Source organism: Amborella trichopoda, chromosome 10 (genome assembly GCF_054954075.1).
Source record: "Amborella trichopoda isolate Santa Cruz 75 chromosome 10, AtrichopodaSantaCruz75HAP2 v2.0, whole genome shotgun sequence".
In the NCBI taxonomy this organism is placed as follows: Eukaryota; Viridiplantae; Streptophyta; class Magnoliopsida; order Amborellales; family Amborellaceae; genus Amborella; species Amborella trichopoda.
In genome coordinates, this window is record NC_142345.1 from 1,508,922 (window position 1) to 1,530,504 (window position 21,583).

General features: G+C 34.6%; 1 protein-coding gene across 2 annotated transcripts; it reads left to right on the top strand.

The window, feature by feature from the left end:
• The first annotated feature begins 9,287 nt into the window (after positions 1-9,287).
• LOC18427974 (Glycosyl transferase, family 35) lies at positions 9,288-20,414 on the top strand. 2 transcript variants are annotated; one of them, XR_016043308.1, is made up of 15 exons: positions 9,288-9,627; positions 13,237-13,475; positions 13,588-13,689; positions 13,865-14,041; positions 14,341-14,616; positions 14,883-15,154; positions 15,584-15,701; positions 16,156-16,530; positions 16,714-16,866; positions 17,295-17,423; positions 17,580-17,816; positions 18,159-18,235; positions 18,579-18,781; positions 19,159-19,359; positions 20,065-20,414. XR_016043308.1 is itself a non-coding variant. In XM_011622790.3 (15 exons), the coding sequence occupies exons 1-15, from the start codon at positions 9,411-9,413 to the stop codon at positions 20,179-20,181; spliced, it is 2,877 nt and encodes a 958-aa protein (XP_011621092.1). In that variant the 5' UTR covers positions 9,288-9,410; the 3' UTR covers positions 20,182-20,414. The 2 variants fall into 2 exon arrangements, 1 of the variants encoding a protein (XP_011621092.1); XM_011622790.3 differs by having other exon boundaries at positions 18,595-18,781.
• Positions 20,415-21,583: the final 1,169 nt, after the last annotated feature.

The following is a 21,583-nucleotide window of genomic DNA, read 5'->3' on the forward strand; positions in this document are numbered from 1 at the left end:
TATACAAAAAATTAACTTTTTTATTTTCATTTTTTTATACTGTTTATATTATTTACAAAAATATTTATATAATATACACAACAAAACCTATACAACACAAAAAAATAACGCCCACGGGAGGACTCAATCTTGAGAGGTCACATGAAAAAGCAAAAGTCTTAACCACCACACCACGTCACCATATGTGATTATAACTTGATGATTAATAGAATATATTTAAATTCCATTTTCATTTAATGATGTTTGGAAATTATCCCACATTGAAAGATGTGTATTCCACTTTGGTATATAAATACCTATGTAATATAAATTAAAATGTTTGTGTAGAAATATTGGGGTAACCTCCCGTGTACGTGCGTGTCGCACGCGTGCAGGGAGGGAACCGGGCTGAACCAGGTAGAACCGGATTGGAACCGACGGTTTTTCTCAATAACCCGGTGGTTCCTGATTTTGTATTGGAACCGGCACGGGCTGTGCCGGTTCTCGAGTCGAACCGGGCGAGTCCGGTTCGACTCGCCGATTTTTAAAACATTGCTTCAACCTTACACTAAAAGAAGTAACACCTCAAAAGCCCATTAGAAAATGTTGTTGGAATATTAGAAATTTATCAAATTGATATCTCAACCTGAAATGCATAGAGAATTTGAAGTCTTAAAAATAATGCATCTTGAAACACATTATCTAGACCGTCCATTTCAAAATCTTTAAATATTTATAGAATTGCTCGATTTGCGTTACTTTTTATCTTTCAATTTCATAACTAGGAGAACAAATATATTTTTAGTTGATAGGGTTTGTGGAACTGAAACTGTATGTTTTGGAAGGTCTTAAAGATGGGCATTACCTTGATTCTTTAAAGTTGTTACTTATCGGAGAAATTAACGAATAATGTTGGATCTAAAAATCCTACCAAAAAAATGCAGTTTTAGGGTTTGAAACCTTTAGGGTATTTACTTTGGTTTTTAGTTTTGAAATTTGATGCTTTAAAACTTTTGTAGATTTGGCAAGCGTATGAACATTTAAAAAACAGGTGATCTCCTAATGTGTTAAACATACTAATTTTAGGTCTTAAATCCATTGCTTTTTTATTCATAATTGTCAAGGTAGATATTGATTTGATGTTGCACGGGAGAAGTTTATATAATGTGCCCACCTTATACCATACAAGTAACGCACACCTCTAAGTTTTACTAGAGGATGTATTTCTGGAGTCGGAATTTTTACAATAACTTAAAAATCTATGTTCAACCATAATTATGAAATTTAATATTTTAAAAACTTTACAAATCAAGTAAATCTATAAACTTTTTTATTTTTTTTAAATGTGATATTCATTAAGGTAATGAAATGTTACAAGAGGAAAGGAAAAGTAAAAAAAAACAAACAAGAAAAATACTCAGGAAAAAAGAAGAAGAGAATTCAACCTAGCCAATGCTAGGAAACTGAATGAAGATGAACAATGGAAAGCTTAGCTAAGGAATCTACATCAGAGTTAGAGCCACGATGAACATAAAAAAGGAAAGATCATAGTCCCTAAGAGTCAAAAGAATTTCATCCATGACCACACTAACCCTCCAAGGAACGAGATACACCACGAGATAAGATTGGCAAAGTCACCTTCAATAATTTCCTTTTGGTACATCTGGTTGAGACGGGACATACCCAGCTTAAGGGCCCAAAGTTCAGCTTCATTGATCTCGCAGGGATGAAGGCTGCCGGACTAAGACCATATCGTACATCCATTGTGGTCCCAGAGTAGGCCACTAAAACCATATCGTGTCCCCTCACACTTGGAAATTTTGAAATTAGATGGTTCAGATAACTTTGTATTGTTTAGGACTCAGAAATTCTAGATACAAATAATTCAATGTCAAGATGATTACTTATAAGGTTTTCCAATTTAAAAACGCTCTTTTGTACTAGATTTTTAGGCACAACTTACTTCTTTAGTACAACATTGCAAACCTTTTTTTTTTTTCTTTTCTTTTTTGAAATATATAAGGAATGTTGCTTGCGCGGGAGCACTCAGGTCGTCAAATCTAAAACCAAATAGTGGAAGTGTGTCACTTTTCCAAACTGAGTCCTTTAAAGCTTTATTTTCATAAGGCATAGGCCTTATAGAAACTGCATATGCATCTTTTAAAAATTTATTTTCATAATACCTAGGCTTCCCCACCCCCACCCCCACTCACATAAAGCACTTTGAGCATCAAAAGTCTCCATGAAGACTCTATAATCAATTTCCAACACTGATAATGAAATTTGAAGTTTAAAAAATAATACAAATCTTACGGATCTGTGAACACTTAATTTTAGAGCAAAATGAATAGTCTAGATAATGTGTTGTAATATACATTATTTTTAGGGTTTGAAATCCCAATTTTTTTTATAATCACAATTGTCAAGGCTGAGATGATTGATTTGAAGGTTTTCAAATGCGAGAACTACAATTTTTAGTGAAATCTAAGGTGAAGCTTTACTTGTTTTGATAGGGCTGAAACCCTATCAAAAGATATTCCTTAAAAAATTCTGCATTAATTTTTGAAACATACATTCATGCCCCTTTTCTAATTTTCTTTAGCCCACAATACGCGATCTTAAAGAACAAAAATTTCTATGAAAATTTCAGATTTTGAAAATCCAAAAGTTCTTCTAGCTTCTAGGGCACAGCAAACCGACTGCCGATGTGCCACAGCCCGTGGGAACAAAAAGATTGTCAAATCTTCAAATTTTGAAATCCAGACATTTTGGATTTTGAAATTTTGAATGCAAACATTTTTAGATTTTGAAAATCCAAAGCTTCAAATTTCAATATTCAAAATCCATAGAGATTTTAGATATTTGAAAATCCAAAACTTCTCCTAGGCACACTAATTTTTTGGAAATCTCGGACTCTTTAAATTTTGAATTTGCAAGATCCAAAATTTTACAAATTTCTACCTAACTAAATTCTTGATATTCAAGATCCAAAATATGGGTAATTTGGTAATTTTAAAAAAATACAAAAATAATTTATAATTGTAATAACTAAGAAATTTGGATCTCTGAGAATGTGTAGTAATTTATTAGGAAAACAAAGGGGCATAGGCTTTTGGGCATACAGAAAGGTTAAGAGTGCTTTTTGTCATTTGACAAAGAAGACAAGACCTACAAAAACCAGACCAAAAAGACTTACTTTCTCATAAAACTTGTTCCCTTTACCTCCCTAAAAATCTACTTGTAGTGATGGTACGGGTAGCAGCATTGCAAACTTTTCTTGGTGTTAAATGAATATATTATTATAAGTCAAAGTGAGTTTACGAGAGAGAAAAACAAATTTAATAAAAGTTTTTTAGCACATGAGAGAGAGAGAGAGAGAGAGAGAGAGAGAGATTTCAGCTCTTCTTCTATCTAAAAAAAAGTGAGAAAGTAAGAGAGAGAGAGAAAAGTATCCTACACAACCAAGAAGGGAGAGAGAGAGAGCGGTATCTTACATTACATGAGGCATGACTAAGAGAGATGATTACATGACTAAGAGGGAAAATATAGAGAGATCTTTTACAAATTTTTATTTTTTAATTTTTTGCTTGCACTTTAAGAATCAAAGGGAGAGAAAACCCATGTAAAGCATGAGAAATGTGCAAACATGCACGCGTATACACACATGTGTGTGTAAGGGCAAAAAGGGCATTTGATGACATTTTGCATTCTCCATGCTCGCATCAGACCCTTATGTGATCGGTTTCGTGGTTGGATTCTTTTTTAGGAAAGCCACCGATAAATCATAAGGGCATTATGATAATTTGGCTCTAGTGAGTTGGTGTGCTCTAGTGAACCAGTTCCGGAGTAGTGAACTTAGGTGAATTGTGCTCTACTATGTGTACATGAAGTGTGATGGTTGGCTTCACATGATCTATAGAGGTACAGTGTGGCTGTTGGCCATCTTGTTGAGATATATTGTTTTGAAAGTTGAGATTTAAAGAATTATAACTCTTGACCTGATGGGTATTTGAAAGGAGCAGTTGAAAGGGTATTTTCTCTCTCTATGAATAAGGATTGGTCTCTTTTGAACACCAAGTTTTCTCCTTGTTCAAAGTATTTCAAGGTTTTTAACTCTTTAATGCTCCTATATATCTGACGTGATAGTTTTCGTAGTCCTCAGCTCCGCTCTCATATATCCCCACCTATTCTTATCACTAAAGGGAAAATATTCTCTAGAGAATGCTTATTTGCACCTAAAATGAGAGAGAATAAAACCTCTTTTATTTTATTTATAATTTATTTTTGTCCCTCTCACCCTCTACTTTTACAAGGGACAATTATCAGCGAGTTTGTAGAGAGAAAAAGCCTTGCAAGGGAGCCGATAGAGAGAGATTTGAAGTTAGAAGGGGTGGCAATGGACCTAGACCCAACTCAAAACTCAAGAGGTAGATTCGATCCGGGTTTGAGTATGAGTCTAAAGACTGGATCACGATGGATCGAATCTGAGTCTATATCTTGGATCCAAATACCATTTGGCCCGGGTTTGGATCTAAGCCTGGGTCCCACATTATTTTTTTGAGTTTAGGTCGAGTGTATTCGAAATCGATCAGTTCTAAGCCCTATATCATTTTACAAGTTCAGGTACAGTTGCACCCAGACCCAGACCCGGACCCGGACCCGACCCATTGCGGCCCCTAGGGCCAGGTGAGATATTTTAGAGAGAGAGGGGGCAAAATTGTTGCCCAAAAGAGTGAGGGTCCACACCTCGTAAAAGGTCCAATCTTGTGTGGACTCCCACGTGATAACAAAACCCCACCCTTTCCGTGATGTCTCTCTGTCTCACATCGTCCATTCATATCCACCCGAAAATCATGAGTCCCAAAAAGGTCGCAGTAAAGGGCAAATCTACACCGTCAAAAAGTCAGAGAAAAGGTCAGATCTACACCGTCCTCGTAAATATTTCTAATTCCTCCTATGGTCCTTCCTATTTTGGGGTGGTTAAATCAATTATGGGTGTGGTTTCTATAATTTGCAACCTTAAACAATCGAATTAAGGAGGACTTCTATTTGGTTAAAAACCCCCCAACTTTCATAATTTTCGTCAGATATTTTTTTTCTAAAACGAAAGTAAAATAAACCTCGACCACACCTTTGTTCTAAAAGGTGCAGTTGTTGTACGGATGCATAATTATGAAGTAATATGTTTTTAGGATTATCTTAAAATCTATTTTTTATATATATAATTATAAAATTTTAAATTTAAAAAATGGTTAAAATCAAGTAGATCTATAAACATATGAAAATCTTGAAAATAGAAGGTGTAACTAATATGTTGTAAAATACACTATGACTGATATTTAAAATCTCTTTATTTTTCATGATCATATGTCTCGAGGTCGAGATGATCAATCAAAGGGTTTTTCAACATTAAAACTATTTTTTCCTATGGATTTTTTAGATGCATCCGTAGTTCTACATTATAAAGTTGAATGCGTATATAAACTTTTTCCTTTTTTTAAAACTAACCCATGTTAAGCGGCTTTAAGTACCGATAAGCATAAAGTTTGCGTATATAAACTTTTTCCTTTTTAAAAACTAACCCGGCTTTTAAGTACCGATAAGCATTTAGTGTCGTAAAAACTAAAGTGCTAGTTTGGACGTAACCAAAATTGTAATAATTTTGTATTGTAATCCAAAACTTTTCGGAAATAGATTTGAATCAAAGATTTTGCTAGATTTTTAGATAAATTTTGCTAAATTTTTAGATTGAAATAAAGTGTTCTGCTAGATATTGAAATAAAATATTATGCTCTTAAAGCATTTAAGTACTGTACAAACTAAAATTTTGCTAGATTTTTAGATAGATTTTGCTAGCTTTTTAGGTAGATTTTGCTAGATTTTTAGATTGAAATAAAATATTATGCTCTCAAAGCATTTAAGCACCATAAAAATTAAAGTGCTAGTTTGGTTGTAACCAAAATTACAATATTTTTGGATTGCAATCCAAAAATCTTGTGAAATAGATTTGAACCATTTGGACAACCACATGATTTTGTTAGATGTTTAGATTGAAATAAAATATTTCTCAATCTCCAATCAAAATTTACCGTAAAAAAAAATTCAAGTTAGACTTGGTTTTTTTTTTAAAGTCTAGCTCTCGCACCTGTGCAAACCCCACCTTGACCCAACAACCCACACCGTGAAACCTCAAAAGCCCCCAATCTACTCTCTCTACCTCATAAACCCCAAATCTACTACTCTCTCTCTTTACCTCAGGAACCCCAAATCTACTCTCTCTCTCTAAACTACCTCGACCCAAAGATAAGAGAAGAAGAACAACAATAACAGAAGTTTGGGTCTCTTGTTAAACGGAAAAAGAGAAAATGGAAGCAATGAGATCTTTAATTCATCATTAGGGTTTGTTAGCTTGGGTCTCTTGTTAAAGGGGAGAAGAGAAGAGGGAAGCAAAGAGATATTTAATTCACCATTACAATTTGCTCCATTTTTTTGGTCATAGATTTGTGGTTGCATCAAGGTTAGAGGGAGAAACATGCACCAAGGAGAAAGAGAGAGAGCGTTAATTGTGTAGTTATCCCATTCTTGTTGAGGGAGAGAATCACAAAGAGAAAAATAAACTTTAACACCCAAACAGTTTTATAACAAAAAAAAAAAAAAACGGCTTGGTATTTTTGCAATTGGTATTTGAAAAACTATATTTTTATTGGATAACAATTTATTTTTATTTTATACAACCCCACTCGAAATGCCGTAAATCCTTTTCTTTTTATATTTATATCTTTCATATCTCTCATTCTTTTTATGTTCATCTCTTATTTCTCTTCATCATTCTTTTTAATATTTATCTATTTGTTCTCTCTAATTTTTCTATCTCTATTTCTCTCTCTAATTCTCTTTCTGTCTCTACTTACTTCATCAACTCAACAAACACGATTCCAATGTGATACAAATCTAACTTTGTTTGATTTTCACAGGGGATAGGGTTGAAGGGAGTTTTTATAGGGGAGGGTAAGATATGCATAGGTTGTTATACAAATCTCATTGAAGAGAGAACCAGAGTTAAATAGAGAAAGAAGAGATAAAAAAAAATTGGAGAGAGAAAGAAGATATAAATATAAAACGAATGAGAGATGAAGAGATAAATATGCATAAAAGGAGAAAAAGGTTTACGGCATTTTGAGTGTCGTATTCAAAATTGAAAAAAAAAAATACTGTGGCGAGGTTTATGAAAGTTGAGAGTTGTGTTCGTTTTTTTTCTAAATAGATGAATATTAAAATATATTTGTCATAATTTCCCTAAAAATTAAACTAAAAATATAGTTAAAATGAAGTAGATCTATAAACATATGAAAATCTTGAAAATGGACGGTCTAGATAATATATTACTAGATGCACTATTTTTTTGACTCAAAATTTTTTATTTTTTTAAATTTTTTTTTATTTTCATACTAATACATCCCGATGTCAAGATGATCAGGTTTTTAAAAATTAAAACAATATTTTTGATAGATTTTGAGGTATATATTTAATTCTACATTTTAAAGTTGCAACCTTATATAAATGTTTTCCATTTATTATTTATTAGGTGCAATTGGCTTAGAGACGCCTCCGTAGGTGTAGAGGTTAGGTGCCCTTCAAATTTTATCATGGTATATAAGTTTGATGTAAAATGTTATTAGGATTATCTCAAAATCTATTTTTATATCTAATTATAAAATTTTAAATTTAAAAAATGGTTAAAATGAAGTAGATCTATAAACATATGAAAATATTGAAAATGGACGGTGTAGATAATATATTGTAAAATGCACTATTTTTTAGACTTAAAATCTTTTTATTTTTCATAGTCATACATCTCTATGTCGATATGCTCAATGAAAAGGTTTTTCAACATTAAAACTACCTTTTCCGATGGTTTTTTAGGGGCATCTGTAGTTCTACGTATAAGGTTGCAACCTTATATAAACTTTCTTCATATATATATATATAATTATTATTATTAGGGTGCGGTTTGTATAGAGCATCAAATTGAAGATATTTGAACATCAAAACAACCTCTTCTAATGAAATTTTTGACGTAGGTTCAAATTTGATTGTTTAGAGCCTTGGCTCTATATAAACTTTTTCATATTTTATATATATATATATATATATATATATATATATATATATATATATATATATATATATATATATATATATATATATATATACTTATTTATTTATTTTAATTTTTGTCAATTAGGGTTTGCCTGAATAATTTTCGCATATCTAAATTTTTTAGAGTGCAAATCAAAATTTTTTCTTTCAATTATATTTATATTTATTTTGGTATTTTGTCTTGGTTTTGGGTTTTCCTAAAAAAAAAAAATTTGATGCCAGTGGAAATTTGATCTGGAGGGGTCATGATAGTTTTAAAACCAGTTATTTGATTTTTTTAGTAATATTAATATTTATTTTTAATTTTTTGAACTCAATATACGTTTCCTAAAAGATATTCTCAATCCGAAGCATAAATCAAAGATAAAAAAAGCCGAATATTTTTTTTTTATCTAAACTTGGGGATATAATAAAAAAGAATGGCATTTCTTAATTTCCTTGCAACCATCAAATTCTTGGAGGGAATGATCAAGATGTTCAAGACTTCAAAATCTATTTTTTTTTTTGTAAAAATAATTATTTAGTTATAATTAGACGCATCCTAAAAATTTCAAATAAAAACAAAAATCTCCCCCTGGGGTCAGGGAGTAGATATATAATAAGGAGTAAGGTTGAGGCCCTAAACAATCAAATTAAGGCACCCCTCAAAAAGTTCACTAGAAGAGGTTGTTTCGATGTTGAAAACCCTCAATTAAATCATCTCGATCTTAAGATATATATAGATATGAGAAAAAAAATAAATTTTAAGTATTGAAAATAGTGCATCTTGTAAGTATTATATAGACTGTCAATTTACAAGATTTTTAAGTGTTCAAAGATCTGCTAATATACACTATTTTTGAATCTTTAAATTATATAATTAGAGACGAAAATAAATTTCCAAGTCATCATAAATATTATTGATACTAAAACAAAATATTTGGAGACAATTTGAAAGCCTAATTTAGTTTGATTGTTTAGAGACTCGGCCTTACACAAACCACACGGGAATAATAATAAAAGTAAGATTGAAACGTTAAAAAATAAAATAAAAATAAAAAGTAAGATAGAAACTGGTGGGTCATGTTAAATTTTTACAGGGGTATATCAGGTCCGCTATTTTTTCTCCATTGTTCCTTATTTAAAGTAACATGCCATAACGATCATGCAGCACAATACTCCATGAACATGGAGTGTTAGAGATAGAGAGAGAAAGAGCTTATATGTATAGAGAGAGATTTCCTTTAAGCCTACCTTGAGATTTGAGAGAGAGAACTTGACTTTGTAATTCAATGGCTTCTCTCTCTACTTCATCTCTCTCTGGTTCATCTGGAACCAGAAAGCCCTGCTTTCCTCACAATGCCATTACCAGGTTCATTAATCCAAGCTCCGTTAAACTCAAGCTACCCTTGAGCCAGAGATCGAGGAATCTCAGCCATTCGATCGATCGCTTGGTCATCAAGAGCATAGCCAGTGATCAGAGGTTGCAGAAGTCTGTCACTGAAGAGGGTGAGGAACTTGCCTTCTTGGATATTTTGTAGAAATTGAAGTTCTTTGCTGCTTTTAATGGACTCTTTGGGCTTTTTTGTTGATGGGTTTTGGCCAAGATTGTAAATTGAAGTGAAAATTGGAGTTAGTGTTCGTTTTATCATCTCCTGTGAACTTCTTTTTAGTAGATTATTTAAGCTTTTTTGAACTATTGATGGGTTGCTCATTCTTAATGATTTCCAATGAATTTTTCATGCACTAAACAGGTTTCTTCATGAATAATTTGACTCACTTTGTAGCTTTGCTTTGAGATAATCAGACGCAATATGGTTTTGTACTTGAATTTATGCTCATAAGGAGTTCAAAGATTTTATTTTTTGATGCGCAATTTGATTTTAGAGCTATTTGATACATAATATTTTATCTCTTGATGGATATTTGGATTCGTAGAGATATTGTTTCAAGATTATGTTGCCTTAGTTTTGTCTTAAACGCCGCTGAATTTGACAAACAACGGAAAGGCCAATTTTTTTAAAACTTGGCTTGGCCTCGGACCCGTCCCTTGCTCGCGCCAAGTAATCTCAGTTGGCCGAGTTAGACTCAGCCAGGTATTTTCCTGGGCCCCAAAACCCTAAGAACTAAAAGAGAATGGTAAAAATTGTTAACAAATAAAAAAAAAAAAAGTGAACAAAACCAAAACAACAGAAGAAGTCCAAATAAGCTGAAAAAATATATAAAACATGGTTCGGTTTATGTTTGCAGACATTTCAAAAAAATCCAAAAAAGGAAAAAATATAAGAATAGCGCACATGACAAGAAAAACTCACAAATCATTGTAGAAGGTATCCAAATTACATTTATAATTTTTATATAATGATTTCATATTGTATATAATTTTTGAATTTATTTATTTTTAATATGCCCGACTTTTACTAGCGTGCTCAGCTTGGCCCCAAGTGGACTTGGCTGAGTCCTTGAACACTGGCAAAGATTATAGCAAGTTTGGATAATTCTTTTTTATTTTATTTTTTATGGGTTGTTTGAAGCTAACTTTTCATTGTCTAATGGATCTTTTAAGCCATTTGTTTGAGATTCTATTTACTGAATTAGGGTGGAATGAAGTCGTTGCATATTTGGAATTAATGACCTCCTCTTTTGGTGTCATTTGTGCTCTTGCACCCCTTTTTAATGAAGTTTTCAAGCTTCTTGAAATAATTTTTCCAAAAGTAAACTGAATTGTAGTGAGACTAGCTACTACACTCTCTTACAATGCATTATTTGAGTAATTACTACTATTGAGTCATGATTTCTACTGCTTCTATGTATAATGAGCTCCCCTATGAACTTTTTTAATGTTGCTAATATTGGTTTCAGTATTAGACATGATACACCTGGCTTTTCTTTGAGCCTAATTTGGAAAGGCCTACAAACTTTTATGCTGGACCTGATTTGGAAAGGATTACAAGTTCTCCTTAATCTATAGGAAAACTTTACATGTGGTGCCATCCACATGTAACAAATATGTCACCCTCCTTAGCCGCCCAATCTGAATGGATGGTTGAGATTGCTTTCGTCACAACATCACGTGAAAGTGCTCTTTGATTTTTAATTTGGGTGAGGTTCATATGTGGCACCTTCCTTATATGATAGAAGTAAGGCACACATCTAAGTTTTGTTTGGAGATGTAGTTCCAGTGTCGGAAAACTTATAATGACTTGAAAATCGACTTTCATCTCTAGTTTTGAAATTTGAAATGCCAAAACTGGCATAGATCCAGTTGATCTATGAATTATTGGAAACCTTGAATATAGGACAGTCTAGAGAGCTTGTTGTAAGATGCACTATATTTAGGGCTTGAAATTCCTTTTTTCTTCATATCCATACAATTGGAAGGTTTTCGAACGTCAAAACACTCTCTTCTAGAGGATTTTTGAGGTGCACCGTACTTCAATACTATAAGGTTGACACCTCATATAAACTTTGTCCTTTTAATTTTTTTCTGCAACACATGTTTCAGTGAGATTTAGGATGTCCTAACACCATATTGTGTCGTACCTTAGCAAAAATAGAAAATATGTCAGATACAAATAAATGACCAAAAAGCCTCCAACAAGTTTCAGGGGTATTCTGGTCATTTTACTCTTCAAAGTTATTTCTTTACTATTTTGATCATGTGCCCCTTTGTTTGATGTATGCATGCTCCAAATTCACAGCAAAATGCTTTATAAAGTGAAAAATAAAAACCAAATACTCTGAGCTATTAGATCAAGATCTGACGCTCAAAAGCTAACTTGTGACATTGTGACTGAATCCATCTCAATCATCTATTCAAATTGGAAGGCTGAAAGCAGGAGTCATATATACTTTACATGTGGATGGTGCCACATGTAAAGTTCTCCCTTTATCTTTACCTTTTTCCTATTCTTAACGTCTTATTTAGACACTATTCGGAAAACATCAAGCAGCCTGCTCCAGTGTAATTTGGATGCTGATGTTGTCAACTTTATAGTTAGCTTTGTTTGGAGTCTGGTTAACCATAGACTCTTATGGATTGGTTTATAGCATTGTTGTGAAATGTTTATAGCATTGTTGTGAACTCTTGACTTTTACTGATTGCAAAGTATTAAAGGCACAGATGTGTTTTGTTTACATTAACATTGGTTCGCAAGATATATGACCATATTTTTCAATCAGTGTGGACCCCATTGAATGGTGACAGCTTGAGAACTCAATGGGTTTGTCATGCTCAATGATTTAAAAATTGCCGAATCCCACTCAGACTTGGCCAAATTTCTGCAGTCGGCCGAGTTGGGAGGAAGAACATTGGGAACCTGCCAGGTCTTGCCAGATCCAAGGATTTTTTTTTTCTAACTTTTTAAGACTCCTGAATCTCACTAGGACTCGGCGAAGTCGAGTTGCTTGACTCAGGCTCGGAATCCTTGCGATTCCCAACCCATGTCCATGGTTTATAACACAGATTGTGTCTAATCATGAAGATAATGTGGTATGAGCTCTAGCTGTGTCCTATCTCATGCAAATGAGTTGGTTATAGATTGAAATTATCTATGAACGGCCCCCTAATTTTGACATGTAGCGGGTGCCTTGTCTGATCAACTTCTCAGCCATTATTTTCTGTATATTCAGTTTAAGGGTGGCAGTTGACCATTTAATTGGATTTGTTTTTTTTTCTTGGGAATATAGTAGGTGCCATTAACCTAGTTATTATTTGGCAATATTATTAATTTGAATTCTAAATGTTTATGCGAGTTTCTTGTTTTTTATTTATTTTTTAATCAGTATTCGGTAATTTTGTTTCTTTAATCTCTAAAGATTGTTTGGTGATGAAACCACTCATTGTTTGGTAGGACCTCTGAAAATGGCAAGCCTTAGGCATAGACATAGCGAAATGTACAGCAGGTAGTTTATATATTACATTACAAACTCACAAGAACACAGCTTATTCTTTCTATTTGTGATAGATTGCGACCTGAGGATTTTTGCACATGTTTTGTCTATCAAACATGACCAAGATGTTTGATTACATTTGTCCTTTATGGGCAATTACTTTCGACACGAAGTTTCTTTTCTCATTCTAGTAAACAGTGCTTATGATCACTCCTTGAAATGCAGAGATTCCAACAGTTCCAAAGCCCGGGGCACTGGATTCCACGTCGATTGCATCAAACATCAAATACCATACTGAATATACGCCATCATTCACCCCGGATAATTTTGGACTACCTAAGGCTTATTTGGCAACTGCAGAGAGTGTCCGTGATGCTCTTATAAAAAACTGGAATGAGACGTATGAGTATTATGACCGGGTTAATGTTAAACAGGCATACTATTTGTCCATGGAATTTTTGCAGGTCTTGTGTTTCTTACTTGAATTTGTTTTCATGGTTGATAACTCTAGCTTAGGAATAAATCAATTTGAGACCATGATCGATTTGGTGTCTGCATTTTGTCTTGAAACTACAGGGTAGAGCATTGTTAAATGCAATTGGAAATTTGGAGCTTACAGGTGCTTATGCAGAAGCACTAAGCAAGTTGGGCCATGATTTAGAGAGTATAGCATCCCAGGTTGGATATGTTTTTTTTTTCCGCCCTCTTTCATCCTCTAATTTTACGAATGCACATTAGTTTCTGAACCTTCTTGAGTTCAAATATGGGATTTACAGCCCCATGTCACCCACTATCCATGACATCAAGAAGGATTATGTTAATTTCTTGACTTTTCCTGATTGTTTGATGACAGGAGTCAGATGCTGCACTTGGCAATGGGGGTTTAGGTCGGTTAGCTTCGTGCTTTTTGGATTCTATTGCAACATTAGATTACCCAGCCTGGGGTTATGGGCTTAGATACAAGTATGGTTTGTTCCATCAGAATATAACAAAAGATGGTCAAGAAGAGGTTGCAGAGAGTTGGCTTGAGGTGTGAATTTTTGTTAACAATATCTGACATAATGATTCCCAACGGTTTTTATGAGATACCCTTTATTTCTATCAATATTGCTTTGTTGCTTCGATTGAGTCTTTAAAATTGATCTTAATATTATTATAACTTTCTTTGTTGATGTTAAACAAATTTTATTTGAAACATTAATATGGTAGGCCTTCATAGTGATCTCTTTAAAGTGCATGTGATGGTGTACATTTGATTGGGGATGATTTATCTATATGCTAAGATAGGTTATTTCTATATACTAATTGGAGTGGTGTTGTTTTTTTCAGTTGGGAAATCCTTGGGAAATTGTAAGGAATGATGTTTCTTATCCGGTGAAGTTCTACGGAAAAGTCCTCACTGGACTGCGTGGTAGGAAATTCTGGGTGGGTGGTGAAGATGTCAATGCAGTGGCCTATGATGTCCCTATACCTGGGTATAAAACTAAAACCACAATTAACCTCCGGCTTTGGTCGACAAAGGTTTCATCTCAGGATTTTGATCTCCAAGCTTTCAATGCTGGAGACCATGGAATGGCAAATCAGGCCCATGCAAATGCTGAAAAGGTTTGAATATCCCTTATACAATGATGTTGTTCACTGCTTCATGCTATCTTGTTTTTTTTGTAAGATACAGTTTGCTCCTATACTGGGAAGTTGTTCACTGCATCATGTTATCTTGCTTTTCATACATACACACACACACACGCATATAGTTGTACTATCAACCTATCAATTTGGTGAAATTCATCCTAGGCTACTACTTAGCATGCTAAATTTTGTGCATTTTCTAAAGAAAATCTCAGCCGTACTGGTTTTGTTTTCCCTATCAGATCTGTTATATATTATATCCTGGTGATGACTCTATGGAGGGGAAAATTCTGCGCTTGAAGCAGCAATACACACTCTGTTCTGCTTCCCTTCAAGATATAGTTGCTCGTTTTGAGAGGAGATCGGGAAATGATGTGAATTGGGAAGAGTTTCCTGAAAAGGTTGCTGTTCAGATGAACGATACTCACCCAACATTATGTATTCCAGAGCTGATCCGAATATTGATTGATGTGAAGGGTTTGGCATGGGAGGAAGCTTGGAGGATTACACAACGGTATATTATCTCATTATACACAGATCATATGGTATATTTACCCAGAGAAGAAAAAAAGGACAGCAGCCTTATATTATTCTTGAATAATTCACAATTGTAACCTTATCCAAAAAGAAAAGGCAAATTCTATAGCAAGTTTGATTGATATTGTGTTATTGAGACATAATTGTATTAGTTTCATGCACGTAATCATGTCTGTTTCTTTCGTGTATTTCATGGTCCTTTTCATGCTCCACAATTGAGAAAATTGCAGAAAGGATTTCAAAATGGATTTTCATTTCATGTAAGAATTTGCACATTTCATTTCTCATATATAGATAACTTATATACAAGCAAGACTGCCAATTAATTTTCCTTAAGAATATAGATCTAGAGATTCGTTTGCACCAAAATCGTTACTCATGTCATTGTTCCGTCATTATCTGCCAGTGCTGTTGCATACACAAATCACACAGTTCTTCCTGAAGCTTTAGAGAAGTGGAATTTGGAGCTTATGCAGAAGCTACTTCCTCGACATGTTGAGATCATAGAAAGGATTGATGAAGAGGTATTGGTTTCCACTTTCTTTGCAATACATTGAGTACTCTGCAGTATTTTAAAACCCGGATCAGTGCCCAGCTGGACCGATCTAGAATGCTGATCCAGGGAGAATTAGACCGATTCTCTGGTGTTAAACATGAAAAATAATAGAAAATAACATGGGTGGGAACCAGGTGAGAATTGGGCGGTTCCTAGAGTGACTTGCCCAGTTCTTTGACAGAACAGAACAGGGCAAGTCGCTCAGAACTGAGCTGATTCCTGGTTCCAAGCAAGAATCGACCAGGGTTACCCGTCAATTTCAACCTAGATCGGTGATTCCCGATTCAGATCGGCAATATTTAAATCACTAGTAATTGACATAAACATTATAGTATCATTCCTTTTTCCAACAACCACAACATGTTCCCCATCTCTAGGTTTATTTTGGTTGTTTAGTTCCTAATATTTATTTTTGCATGCAGCTTATTGGGGAACTAGTTTCACAGTATGGTACAGCAGATCTTGAACTGCTGAAGAAAAAAATAAAGAGCTTGAGAATTTTAGAGAACTATCCACTTCCTGAAGCTGTGGCATCTCTATTTGTCACACCTAAACAGTTAACGGAATCCAAAGATGGTGACAAATCCCAAAATGTAGAGACAAATGCTAAGGTTGAGAAATTAAAAGCTGATTCTAAGAGTAATAATTCTAAACCACCAGTTGAAGATCCAGATCTTAAGCTTCAAAAAATGGTACGCATGGCCAATTTATGTGTTGTTGGTGGCCATGCTGTAAATGGAGTTGCTGCTATTCATAGTGAGATCATAAAGGAGGATGTTTTCAATGATTTTTATAAGGTGAGACATCATTACTTTCTCAAATCCATTTAGGGATCGGTATTTTCTCAGATTTATCATTAGATTGCATTTATACTTCAGTAATATTGTTGTCAATTTGGAAAATTATGTTTTTCTTATATTTTCATTTCGATGTTAATGTGGCATATTGCCTATCATTTTCCATGTTCTTTTTGTTTCCAGTTGTGGCCGGAGAAGTTTCAAAACAAGACAAATGGGGTTACTCCAAGAAGATGGATCAGATTTTGCAATCCAGATCTTAGCAAAGTTTTGACTAAATGGTTGGGTACAGAAGACTGGGTTCTGAATACGGAGAAATTGGCTGAACTTAAACAGGTAAATAATGTGTTATCTCGATTCTTCAAATCACATTAGTTTTATGCATTCTTTCCTATGAAGACCCATTTTATATATACAGACATGCCTCAGTTCTTTGCATAACTGGTGATCCAACACATTTTCAAAGAGAGGCCATACTGCCTTCTATGTATTCATACATCCTAGTAAATTTCCATGGTTATTCGCTTGTGCTTCGAGGTTATTCCATTATGGATCTGTGCAGAATTATATGCACATATAAATGGGTATCCAATCATGTCAGTCTAGTATAGGTCCTTTGGTGAAAACTATAGTTTCTAATTCTTGGTTGTTGGAATCTGGATTAATGGGAGAGCATACCCCAATTATGTACTTGTCATCTGCTGTCATCTTCTTTTCATGGTTGATTCATTGCTACCATAACACTGGCATGCATGGCATAGCAGTTTGCCGACAATGAAGAGCTCCAAAAGGACTGGTCTGCTGCAAAAAGGAGCAACAAGATGAAAGCTGTTTCATTCATCAAAGAGAAGACAGGATACGTAATCAGTCCTGATGCAATGTTTGATATACAGGTAACTATATTCATCCTACAAGTTTTAACCTCGAAGAGCATCTTCCTAGAATTGGCTAAGAAATTTATAGTGTAAGCTAACTAGAAACTTTTAGTCACACACACACACGCACACAAGGCAATCCAAGTTTCTTAAACTAGAAAGTTACATCATCAGGTCAAGCGCATTCACGAGTACAAGCGACAACTATTGAATATCTTGGGCATCATTTACCGCTATAAAAAGATGAAAGAGATGAGTGCCGAGGAAAGGAAACTGAAATATGTACCTCGTGTATGCATATTTGGAGGGAAGGCATTTGCCACTTATGTGCAGGCAAAGAGGATAGTTAAGCTCATAACAGATGTAGGGGCAACAATTAATCATGATCCTGACATAGGAGATCTCTTGAAGGTAAGTGAAATATGAGGGAAAATATACCATAATGCAATGGACTATGAAAACCACAATTCATTGCGTCATCACCGTCCATGAGATGACAACAGTGAAGGCTAAATAAGGCCCAGCACTGGGGTCACATCCCGTACCCTGTCTTTCTCCATCACCATCCATAATTATATGGAATGGTGATAACAAATGAGCCAATGGATTACAAGTTAACAAAGTAGCATGGTCCATTAGATTACAGTATGCTTTTCCTTTGAATTTGGGATGCCATGGGCATGCAAATCTTTTGAAACTTCATTGGATATAAATACATTATGCAATATGGTGTTCACCATTCTCTTCATTCAGGTTGTCTTTGTTCCGGATTACAATGTCAGTGTCGCGGAAACTTTAATTCCTGCCAGTGAACTATCCCAGCACATCAGGTACTGACGCTTTTAATTTCTGTGATCTTTCTCTCTCTCTCTCTCTCTCTCTCACACTAACACACACACGCACAAAGAGAGAGAGAGTTTTGGATCATTGTTCAAGTCGACCTCTCAGAAAAGCAGGTAGAACACTGCTTATTTATTTTACTTCCTTTGACTACTTAAGACACTTCATATTGGTTTGCATGAAGGTCAAGCAAATGGAAATCAAGCTGAGCTTCCAAAGTTGATGTAATAGAATTTGAAAAATATAAAACATGAAGAAAATGATAAAAAGGTTAATGATAAAATGTACTAAATCCTGATACTCTTGCTCAAAATATTAACAATATAACTTTAGTTTTTGGCTTTTGAAGTACTGCTGGGATGGAGGCGAGCGGGACAAGTAATATGAAATTTGTGATGAATGGCTGCATTTTGATCGGTACATTAGATGGGGCCAATGTGGAAATCAGGGAGGAGGTCGGAGAGGACAACTTCTTTCTATTTGGGGCACGTGCCCATGAGATTGCAGGGCTTAGAAAAGAAAGACGAGAGGGCGAGGTACACTCACAGATGCATTAATATCGTATTAGTTGCTTCTTTTTTTGTCAGATAATTTGTTTTTTTTCCTTTCTTTCTTCAGTGAGATATTATTATCTACTCTCTCATTTGTCATTTGGTGTTTTTGTTTTTTGGTTGGGGGGGGGGAGAGAGAGAGAGAGAGGTGGGGGCTCGTATATTTTGGAAAAGAATACTTCTTCTATTTGAAAGTGCTTCTCAATACTCGTGGATTCCTTGCGAAATTTGCACTCTTTAACTATTTTTTAGTTTTTCCACATGTTTTTTGTGTTTTTCCATGTAATTTATTTTCGAATAAATGTCTTTGTGACAACTCTTCCACCCCATTAATTCAATGTTTGTTGTTCGTCCTGCAACAGTTCAAGCCGGATCCTCGTTTTGAAGAGGCCAAAAAATTTATCAGAAGTGGAGCATTTGGAAAGTTTGATTACAATGAGTTAGTGGGTTCTTTAGAGGGCAATGAGGGCTTTGGAAGAGCTGACTATTTCCTTGTTGGGAAGGACTTTCCAAGCTATATCGAGTGCCAAGACGAAGTTGATGCAGCATATAGAGACCAAAAGGTATGTTTGAATCTCAAACCTTTGGTTCCTTCTAGTTTATAGGCATAGTTAACATAGAGTTCATACTTGAGCTTTCTTTGTTCCATTTCTTTGTTGAATGTGCACCTTGGTCTTCCTTGCTTTTTAGTCACTGTTCTATAGATAGAGGGAGAACCACTGCAACTTTTACCCTTGTTCCAGGACAATGCCCAGAGGTCTCTCTCTCTCTCTCTCATCCTCGAGTTTTCTTGTCAGTGTGCACATTGAATTGGAAGATAGAACGCAACCAAAATTTGATAGGATTTGTTGCTGGAACACAGGAAAACATACAAGATGGCCAGGACACACACATGCACTCTCTCTCTCTCTCTCTCTCTCTCTCTACATGGAGGGCCAGCATACATACTTTCTCTCTTTATTATTATACTTTAGTTGAAATTTGCTCAATGTTTAGGCTATGTTTGGATGGCGTATAATTCATGGATAACTTGATTTTATACCCGGGGACTACATAATTTGGTGTTTGGTTTGGGGCTTATATAGAGCATGTCAGCCCCTTTTATCATAATTTAGGGGTAACACCAAAGCTGTTTTGCCTTTATCCCATGTAAGGCAGTTTGGTGCGGCGAGTTATTCGCTGCACCCAAACATGCCCGTAATTTATTAAAGAAATACATGCTACTTGTTTTCTCCTAGTTCCTTTTAACCTCTGCATAAATTATGCAGAGATGGACGAGAATGTCAATATTGAACACGGCCGGTTCCTACGAGTTCAGCAGTGATCGTACAATCCATCAATATGCCAAAGAAATATGGGGGATCAACCCTGTCAGGTTAACTTAAGCTTGTTCTTTAGGACCTTTCATTTATTTGTTTATATCTGTTGATTAAGAGAAAGAAGTATTATTATTTAAGAGAAAAATGGTACATAACTTTAGCCTTTTATTTGGGATAAGGAGAAACAAATAAGAGTTGTTTGCCATGCTCGGACGCATGTTATTCCTTTCATGGATATGAAAGATTTTGCAGAGACTTTGTGTATGTTGTTAACGTCTAAACAGCATCTATTGTATGCATGTTCTTGTGTGTGGGGGAGGAGGAGACGGATTGATTAGAGTAGTACTCTTGGATCATCTCAATTTGTGTGTATGTGTGTGTGAGGAGAGAGAGAGAGCAATTGGAGAACTGGTTACTTCTAAACTTACTGGACTAGTTGTTTGCAGGTCAGGACTAGTTGTTTGCAGGTCAGTATTATAGAGAGAGAGAGAGAGAGAGAGAGAGAGAGAGAGAAAGAGAGAGTTTGGAGAAGTAGTTGCTTCTAATGCTACAAACATGCATATGGCCGCTAGAGAATCCATTCTAAGAGCCTTGTCCAAACAGAGCCTTGGCCTGACCTGATTACAGTGTATTTTCGAGGGGCCATAGATGTGACAAAATGATTTACTTATATCAACTTTTGATATAAGGAGGTTATAAGGATGATGCTTCTATAATGCCTAGGCTTTATGATAACAAAATAAAGCCTCACATCAAATCTTTATCCCGAAAGTACTTTCAGCGATGCAAATTCTATGATGGCTCTAAAATCAATTTCCAACACCAACAATAAAATTTAAAATTAAAAAACTGGTACAGATCATGTTGATCTTTGAACACTTATTTTTAAAGTAAAATGGATGTTCTAGATAATTTGTTACAATATACACTATTTTAAGAATTCGAAATCCTAATTTTTATTCACAACCGTAATTTTGATCGATGTAAAGGTTTTCTAATGCTTGACTTGCGATTTTGAATGAGCTATGAGGTGAAGATTTATTTATTTAGATAAGGCTGCAGCCCTATGAAACCATTTACCTATAATAATTGGATTTGATATTGAGCAGTTTGGGATGTCATTAATTGAACTTGTCAAAATAAAATTTTTCAAACATCGTGATATACTGAAATCGATTAGATTTCACATTCAATAGCTAAATGATTGTGCCTGCCTTGTACAAAAAATGACTAGTATTACATCATATCATAACATACAAACTTTATCATAGATTACGAGAAGTATATATGTGCTTACAAGCACCAATGAAAAACTGCGTAAAAAAAGAAAAAGAAAATAAGTTACCCTTTTATGAGTGTGAGAATCCAAGATTAATAAATTCTAGAAATTGAATAATGTGGATAGCATGTGGAATCAGCTACTATACAGCCAAAAAAAGTCCCTTGTATGGTGGTTATCAAAAAGTCA